The sequence below is a fragment of the Carlito syrichta genome, unplaced genomic scaffold, assembly GCF_000164805.1.
Source record: "Carlito syrichta isolate Samal-C Ts95f unplaced genomic scaffold, Tarsius_syrichta-2.0.1 Scaffold153707, whole genome shotgun sequence".
Lineage (NCBI taxonomy): Eukaryota > Metazoa > Chordata > Mammalia > Primates > Tarsiidae > Carlito > Carlito syrichta.
In genome coordinates this window covers 39159-47956 of record NW_007097803.1, presented here as the reverse complement: position 1 = coordinate 47956, position 8798 = coordinate 39159, and the positions used below count along the sequence as shown (strand labels likewise).

The following is an 8798-nucleotide window of genomic DNA, read 5'->3' as shown; positions in this document are numbered from 1 at the left end:
CATCCACTGAGGGTCCTTTGCTGACGTTCCCACTTGCGTCAACCCTGGTTCCAGGGCTGTGGTATAACCTCCGCGGCCGGGCTGTTTCTGCCCTCCAGCCAAGTTTTTTCTCATCAAAAAGATCTGGCAGGTGGATCCTTAATGCTCCTTGGCCTGTCTCCCTGGCGCGGGGCCCACCTGGAGAAGAAAGAAGGGAGTCGTCCAAGTTTTCTTTACCGCAGCGCCCACCGCCAGCCCCTCGCCTGCTCCCGTCCTTCCCTCTGGGGATAGAGGAGCGAGCGGCCCTCTGGAGACCAGGAGCCGCCTCTGCCCCCGCCACAAGCCCAGATGCCACCACAGCCATCCCCGCTGCCACCTGCCTGCCCCCTGAACGTTGGTTCTTGTCTTCTCTTTCCAGCCCGGGCAAGTGGCTGCCTCTTGCTAGGTTCCGCATGCCCACTCGGTAGCACAGTTAGGCTTAGAGGTCCAGCCAAGGCAGACAGACAGGGCTCAGGACCTCAGTCCTACCATGGAGGAGGATGGGCAGCAGAGAGAGAAGGTACGCAACGGAGCTTCTGCCGCTTGCCTGCCCTCCGCGCCGGCAGCCGCGGACCCTCCTGCCTTTCTGCTGCCTCCAGATCTCCGGAACTTTCTCTCTACCACCTCCCGCCCTTGGTTCCAGGCCACTCAGCTCTCTCTTGCTGCAGCACTGTCCCCACCCACCCCACGCCCACCCTGCAGGCAGGAGAAAACCCAAGGCCCTTCTCCCACAGGTGCTGTCACAGTTTGGCTCTCTCCGACCCTCTTCTTCCGGCCCATTTATTCACCTGGAAAGGGTGGGACCCTCCGAGAGGGCAGTCACCTCTCTGTCCCCTGACTCCTCTTCCCAGTGTGAGGAAGGTGGAGTCTGTGCATCCGATGGGGAGGGTCCTGCCATTCGTCCCGACTTGGTTCCCCGAGTCCTGCCAAGGCCAGTGCCACACCCCCCGCCCCCACCTGCACCTCCAGGCCCCGAGAGGCGGTGACACCTATAGCTCCAGGTCCAGGAGGCCAGGGCGTGCCCCACCCAAGAGGCCGTCCCTGCCCCAGGGCCGGGCACATAAGTGCCCCATCCCGCGGCTCTGGGACTGCCAGTGCTCACAGAGCCCGAGAGAGGATGAGCAGGATGTTCTGCTGCCTGCAGGTGAAGCCCCTGGGCTTCCTCAAGCCCTCCTCCCTGATGAAGGCCCCTGGCCGCTTCAAGGCGCACCAGGACGCGCTGCCCAGGCTGCCCGTGCCCCCACTCCAGCAGTCCCTGGACCACTACCTCACAGCGCTGCAGCCCATCGTGAGCCAGGAAGAGTGGACCCAGACCAAGCAGCTGGTGGACGAGTTCCGGAGCCCCGGCGGCGTCGGGGAGCGTCTGCAGAAGGGGCTGGAGCGCCGAGCCAGGAAGACAGAGAACTGGGTGAGTGAGCCGGCCCAAGTCCGCCAGCCACACACACAGAAGCTTCCAGCGCCGGCCACTGTGGCACCACCGTTTGTTTGCTCTCCTGACTTTCTTGAGCACTTCCTCTGTACTTGCGCTCAGCGGGGCCCTGGGTGAGCAAGAGACACAGTCGCCAGCCTCTTGGAGGTGACAGGTCACGGGGGGTGAGGTGACGGACAGGATGCATGTCCAGGGCTGAGGCCGCTCCAAGCAGTGAAGTGTGATGAGGAAGAGGAGGCCTGGGGCCAGTAGCATTGTGCTGGGTGTCAGGAGGGGCGAGGAGGGGTGGGTCTGCTTTCGGTCTGAGACAGAGGGAACAGCACAGGTAGAGGTGGCAACGACTGACACATCCCAGGACAGAGGCGGGCACGGAGGGCGAGGGCAGGGGGCAGCCAGGGAGAAGGAGTGTGGGCTTGAGCTGGGTGAGGGACTTGGGTGACCATGCCAGTCTGAGTATAATCTGTTACGCAAATTGGTCCAGTGTCCGTTTGAAAAACATGTCTTCACTGATGCTTTGTGTTTGCGCTTCACATGTCAACACGAAATGAGAAAGATGGCCTGGCGTGGGGAGGAAAAGCCAGAGGGAGAGCCTGGGGCGAGGGGAGGCCGGTGCCATCGCCCCATAGGGGGGCGGAGATGTGGCAACTGGGCCTGCACTGGCAGGGAGACAGGGTCAGTGGGTCCAGGGTGTTTGGGAGGGATGATGGGGCGGGAGCGGGAGGGATTTGCCGAGACCAGTGACCGAGGGAGACGCCGGCTCGTGGGAGAACACCAGAGCTGGGTCTGGCCCTCCCAAGTTCGGTGAGGGAGGAGGCGATGTCACCTGGGGTGGCAGGCGGCGCTATGCCCCAGGGCAGAGGGGTGGGCGGCCGTCATTCGCGCAATCTCAGCATGTCAGGGCCTTGGACTCTGGAGTTGGGATGCTTCCCCCAGAAGGACCTTAGAGAGTCTGGGGCTGGTGGTTTTCCAAGTGTGTTTAGCTTCCAGACAGAATCTTCCGACTGAAGAGGGGGCACCCCTCTCACTCACAGAGCCTGCAGGGGCTCTGCCACCAACCGGCAGATCTCACTGAGGGAGTGCCCATATCTGCAGGGTCTCCCCTTGTGTCCTGACCGACCAGAGGCTCGGGGATCCCTAGTGGAGTGCAGCCCCTGGCTGTGTCCCCACGGGGAGGGAGCCCCGTCTGCCCCTCCCTGATCCACAGGTGAGGAAACAGGCCAGGGGGTAGACGGAGGGTTGAGGGCCACATAGCAGCTCTGAGGTACACAGGAGGGTCTGGCTGACACAGGGGCCCAGTCCTTGAGGGACCAGTCGCTTTCCCCACACCCCTTGCCAAGGTCCTAAGGCTAGTGGCCCAGTGCCACAGGGACTCTGAGTGGTGGGGAGGCACCTGCTGCTGCTGGCAGCGGTGGGTGAGGAAGCCCAGTGGGGTCCTGGGTCGCCAGTGTCTGAGGGACTGGGCAGAGGAAGGGGCGTGTGCCAGTCAGCACCAGAGCCTCCAGGGGACACTTCCCTGGGAGCGTATGCAGCCCCACCACTGTGTCGGTGGCTGGTCCCGGGACAGCAGACGGGCCGTCAGGGTAGGGTTTTGGGGGCTGTCATCCCATCTTGCCACGAGCGCGATGTGGTTTGCCCTCACAGCGAGTGTCTCCCCTCAGGGTCACCCTTGAGATCAAAGTGTGTCCCCTCCCCGCTCTGACGCCAAGAACACTGAGGCCTTAGAGGAAGACCAGGGTCCCTCAGGCTGCTCTGACACCCTGGTCCCTGCCTCCTCCGAGAGACCCAACTGGAGACAGTCACAAACGCACTCCCTGGGCTTGCTTATACATGTCTTTCCTGCTTTCCTTTCTGTCTGTCCAGGCACACATTTTTATTCATGACAGAAAATGTGTCAGGTGAAGAGCACTCATTCCACCCACCGCCCTCACCCCTCCGAGTTTCCCTCCGGTCTCCTCTCACACACCTTCTTCCTGGCAGCGGCATCCAGGTTCTTGTGCCAACGCTGATGGCTCAGGCCAAGGGGAAGATGCTGGGTTTCCAGGAAGGGGTGCTCTGGACCAAGGTGTTGACTTTGAGAATCTTCAAGGGGGGCCGAGGGCCCGGAGCCAGCCGGGCCCCCTCACCTGGGGAGGAAGGGGCCCCAGCCTAGCTTCCTCCTGATGGGCTCCGGTCCTCCCCCAGCTGTCTGAGTGGTGGCTCAAGACGGCCTACCTCCAGTACCGCCAGCCTGTGGTCATCTACTCCAGCCCCGGCGTGATGTTTCCCAAGCAGGACTTCGTGGACCTGCAGGGACAGCTCCGGTGAGTGGGCGGGGCTGGGTGGGGCCGAGAGGCAGCTGGGGCGGGGGCTCCAGAGGCTTCCAGGACCCTCAAGTCCCTGTCCACACAGGAGACTGAAGTGACCCCAGCCCTGTTCATCTCCCATCCCCGGAAACAGCCCAATGAAGGAGAGTGTGTCATCCCTGTGGTACAGATGGGGAAACTGAGGGAGTAAGGGAGCGGCCCGAGATGACCATTCAGGATTGGCTGAGCCTGGATGGGAAGCAGGGTCTCTCCGCCCCAGAGATCTGTAACTGTTAGCCGCCAAACCTCCCTCCCCCAAACCCGAGGTCACCCGCTGCCCTGGTTTGGGCACATCATCTCTGCTTCCCGCCCTCCTCAGCTGGCCACAGGCTGACCTTTGTACACAGTCCCCTTTTCCACATTCAGCCGTGTCACCTGCCCCGGCCACTGTTCCAGGCTGCCCAGAGATAAAAATACCAGCCGCAGGGATCTCCTGCCCAAGGACCAGCCACCGGCTGCTACCACCTGCTTCTCTTAAAGGAACCAGGGCACCCTGGAAGGGCTGACATTCAGGCCCAGGAACCCAGCTGGCGATCCCCATTGTGGGCAGCCAGACAGTCCAGGGGGAAGGTCAGGGTGAGGGAGGCAGCCTGGCAGACACAGGCCCAGAAACAGGCAGGGACCTTGGGGAGGAGACACCTTGAGCCACCATCCTGTCATACCCCCAGTCCCAAGTCACTCCATAGCTGATGCTTCAGACCAGAGTGACACCCCCCCGACTCCAGGCTGTGGGTCAGGAACTCAGGCCCTCTGTGGACAGAATCAGCCCACTGACCCCTAGCCCAGCCACAGTCATGCTGTGGGTAGTCCTGCCAGACCCTCACAGAGCCCTCCTGGAAGGCCCCTCTGGAGCTTATGAGGCCAGCCAGGTGGGCAGGCGAGTGGGACTCCCAGGGCCCCCTTCAGCTCCCGGGCTTTCTGGACACAGTGAGGGAGGAGGGACGCCAGGCTGCCCCTCACCCAGCCAGTGTCATGGGCCTGGGGCGTCCCTCCAGGTAGCCACATAGCTTCTAATCTCCCATGGATCTTTCCAGGTTTGCTGCCAAACTCATCGAGGGTGTGTTGGATTTCAAGGTCATGATTGACAAGTGAGCAGCCCCACCCCTGCCCGGGCCTGCCTCGTTCCCACAGCCACCCCTGCCCCCGAGCCCTGGCCTGTCGAGCCAGCCTGGGGACCGGGCAGGCCCTGAGCTCAGTCACTTTCACTTCCTCTTGGCCCAGCCTCCCTTGGCTTTGGGAGACTGAGCCCTGAGGAGCTCCGGCTGCTGGGAGGGACCTGTCCCGTCCGAACCAAAGAGGACCCTGGAGGTTGACTCACTGCCTCATGGCAAACAGAAGCCAGAGAGGGGAAGGGAGGGAGTTTCCAGGTGACTTGCAAGCAGGGCCCATGCAGGGCTGAACATGGCCTCCCAGCCCTGACCAGCCCTGATACCCCGCCACCTGTGCTGAGGGTGCCAGGGACATCGGCCCGACGCGGGTTGTGAGAGTCCCTGCTCGCCTGGCCCCGCTCCCAGCAGACCCTAGCAGGCCCCTCCTCCCGCGGACTCGCCCAGCAGCGACCCTGTGCCCTGCAGCGAGACCCCGTGCCCTGACCGGCCCTGTGCCCTGCAGCGAGACTCTCCCCGTGGAGCACCTGGGGGGGAAGCCGCTGTGCATGAACCAGTACTACCAGATCCTGTCCTCCTGCCGCGTGCCGGGCCCCAAGCAGGACTCGGTCAGCAACTTCCTCAAGACCAAGAAGCCGCCCACGCACATCACCGTAGTGCACAACTACCAGGTGGGTGGACTCTGCCCACGCTGCTGGAGAGGAGGGCAGAACCAGCAGCCCATGTCCCCCACCCTGCTCCTGGCACACAGGCCGTGTGTCCCAGGAAAAGCGTCCCCTGGCCCGTGGCCCAGCCCAGCACAGGACAGAGATCCAACAACCTCTTCCCTCCCCCTCAGCCTTGATTCAGCCTGACGGGGCCGGCGGGGGGGCAGGCGTGGGAAGGAAGCTGCGGGCTGCTGAGATGCCCCCAGCCCCCGCCTCTCCACCGCCTGTGCCCGCAGTTTTTCGAGCTAGACGTGTACCACAGCGATGGCACGCCCCTCACCGCGGATCAGATCTTCACGCAGCTGGAGAAGATCTGGAACTCGTCCCTGCAGACTAACAAGGAGCCCGTGGGCATCCTCACCTCCAACCACCGCAACTCCTGGGCCAAGGCCTACAACGCCCTCGTCAAAGGTGCCAGGCGTGCCGGGCCGCACAGCCGAGCTCCCCACCCCTGGGGCCCCTCCCCGCCTCAGGCAGCCATGCTTCTCCCGGGAGCCCCTCAACCCTGGGCAGGGGCTTCGGGCCCCATGTTGGAGCTGAGGAAGCCAAACCTCTGTCTGGCTCCGGTAGTAGTTTGTGTCTGCTCAGAGCAGCAGGTCCCTGACTGAGGAACCTACCAGCCTCTGCCTCCCTCTGCCCCCAACACCCCCCAAAACTCCAAAGCCCATATTGGTCAGGGGCACGGACCCGAGTCAGATCACACTGTGTGGGCGCCCCGTGGCCCTGGGCCTCCTATATCGAGTGTGCCAGGGGTTGGGCCTTGCCTCATAGGTACAGTGGGGCTGCAGGGCCCGCCCACCCTTGCCCAGCAAAGGTCCTGGAGGCTCCTGAGGTGGGAGCCCCGTCCCCAGAGGGCCACACACAGGCTGGAAGAGCCCAGGGCCAGAGGCTGCGGAGGGGCCGGCCCATCCCTTGAACCTGAGATTTACCCCGTTGCACCCCACTCCACACCCCTGCAGACAAGGTGAACCGGGAGTCCGTGCGCTCCATCCAGAAGAGCATCTTCACGGTGTGCTTGGATGCACCTGTGCCCCGGGTCTCCGAGGACGTGTACCGCAACCACGTGGCCGGCCAGATGCTGCACGGCGGCGGCGCCAAGCTCAACAGTGGCAACCGCTGGTTCGACAAGACGCTGCAGGTGAGGCCCCAGGTCCGCGGCTCCCCCAGGCCTCAACACACCAGACCTGGGCCTCTGTCGCCTCGGGGCTTTCTGCCACTTCCCCCACACCCTCAGCCTCCCAGCTTGTAAAGCAAGCAGGAAGCCAGCAGGCTGGACGCGGCTGCAATTACTGGGCAGCCAACCTGTCATCAGCGGCCCTGCCTGTGGACCTGGAAACCACTGACACCCCCAAAACACCCACTCAACACGCCACAGAGCACCTGGGCCAAAGGTCCAGCAGAGGGGCTCAGTCTTGGCATTGCTTTCCCTCTCGGCACCTCTGGTTGCAAGGACCTGAGGACACCTGCTGAGCACGGGATGCATGTATCAAACTTGGAGCCAGTAGCCAGGCACCCGACCTACGAGTATTCACTGTCGCTAAGAACTAAGCCCAGGCCAGGTGCAATAGCTCATACCTGTAATCCAAGGTGGGAGGATCGCTTGAGCCCAGTGGTTCGAGACCAACCTGGGCAATATAGTGAGACCTTGTCTCTACCAAAAACTTTTGAAAATTAGCCGGGCTCCGTGGCTCAGCCTGTAATCCTGCGTTTTGGGAGGCTGAGGTGAGTGGATTGCCTGAGCCCGCGGGTTCGAGACCCACCTGGGCAACTTGGCGAGACCTCATCTCTACAATAAATCAAAAAATCAGCCGGGCATGGTAGTGCATGCCTGTAATTCTGGCTACTCGGAAGGCTGAGGCGGAAGGTTCACCGGAGCCCAGCAGGTTGAGGCTGCGGTGGCCGCGAGCGGCCACTGCACTCCAGTCTGGGAGACAGAGTGAGACTCCAACTCAAAACAAAAAAAAAGAAAATTAGCCACCAGGGTACATGCCTATAGATCCAGCTACGCAGGAGTCTGAGGTGGGAAGATTGCCTGAGTCCAGGAGGTTGAGGCTGTGGTGAGCCATGATCATGCTGCTGCACTCCAGTCTGGGCGACAGAGTGAGACCCTGACTCAAAAAGGGGCCCGTCCAGGGCTGAATGTGGCCTCCCAGCCCCAGCGCTCCTTGATGCCCCACTGCTTATACTGAGGGGGCACAGGGTGCAGGGCTCGACAAGGACTGAGAGCTCTTTTATAAGCCCGAATGACCTCTGGAGAGGGCTGCAGAGGGACGCCTCCCTTGAGCCCCAACTAGGGACTGGGTCAAGGCCTCCTCCAGGGACCGGGGCTGACAGGGTCTCCTCCCTCCCGCAGTTCATCGTGGCAGAAGACGGCTCCTGTGGGCTCATCTACGAGCATGCAGCCGCAGAGGGGCCCCCTATTGTCACCCTTGTGGACTATGTCATTGAGTTCACGTGAGTATGGTTATACCCCCACCCACCTCCCCCAGATGCTGCAGGTGACACTCAGGTGACAGACCTGGCTCTTAGGGCAATGTCATTCTCCTTTGCACCTGGGACTCTATTTCTTCAAGGGAAGCCAGGGTCTTTTTTTTTTTTTTTAGATTGGAAAATAGAGTTTGTTTAAAAAGTAAATTAGAGAGAGAGAGAAGAGAGAGGAGATTCACCTTTCCAAGGTAGGAGAGGAGACAAAGTTTAGAAAACATGACGGCGGTCATAGCTCAAAGAGCATATGGCCACACCGGAGCTTAGTAAAGCAATGGCCGGCATGGATCTTAAAGTGAGTCACGCCTGGGTTTGAATTCTGGCTGTGTGGCCATAGACAAGCCCCTCACCCTCTCTGGGCCTTCTTCGTCTGGCCTCTTGAAACCTAGAGTGAAGGCAGCTTTCAGGAGAGCAAGGCTGAGTCTCCCTGGCTGGCCCCTCCAGCTCCGGCTCCAGGGCCCACCCAGGACAGACCTGGCTCTGGAGGTACCAGCATGAGCCTGAGGCCCCCACGTCTCATGCAGGAAGAAGCCCGAGTTCGTGCGGTCTCCCATGGTGCCCCTGCCCATGCCCAAGAAGCTGCGGTTCAACATCACCCCTGAGATCAAGAGTGACATCGAGAAGGCCAAGCAGAACCTAAGCATGTGAGCGCCTGCTGGAGCCGGAGGCCGCTGTGCTGGCCACCCTTCAGTGTGCCCAGCCCCCCCTGGGG

General features: G+C 62.0%; 1 protein-coding gene across 1 annotated transcript in view; it reads left to right on the top strand.

Annotated features, from left to right (window-relative positions):
* The first annotated feature begins 408 nt into the window (after window positions 1-408).
* The window catches only part of CRAT (carnitine O-acetyltransferase), a 12473-nt gene continuing 4083 nt past the window's right edge, over window positions 409-8798 (top strand). The window contains exons 1-10 of the mRNA XM_008050806.2: window positions 409-538; window positions 1163-1426; window positions 3629-3747; window positions 4824-4877; window positions 5401-5566; window positions 5839-6013; window positions 6562-6740; window positions 7956-8056; window positions 8611-8730; window positions 8789-8798. The exon at window positions 8789-8798 is cut by the window's right edge and continues 113 nt beyond it. Coding sequence (XP_008048997.2) covers window positions 509-538; window positions 1163-1426; window positions 3629-3747; window positions 4824-4877; window positions 5401-5566; window positions 5839-6013; window positions 6562-6740; window positions 7956-8056; window positions 8611-8730; window positions 8789-8798 — 1218 coding nt within the window. The 5' untranslated portion in view covers window positions 409-508. The remainder of the gene's footprint in view (window positions 539-1162; window positions 1427-3628; window positions 3748-4823; window positions 4878-5400; window positions 5567-5838; window positions 6014-6561; window positions 6741-7955; window positions 8057-8610; window positions 8731-8788) is intronic.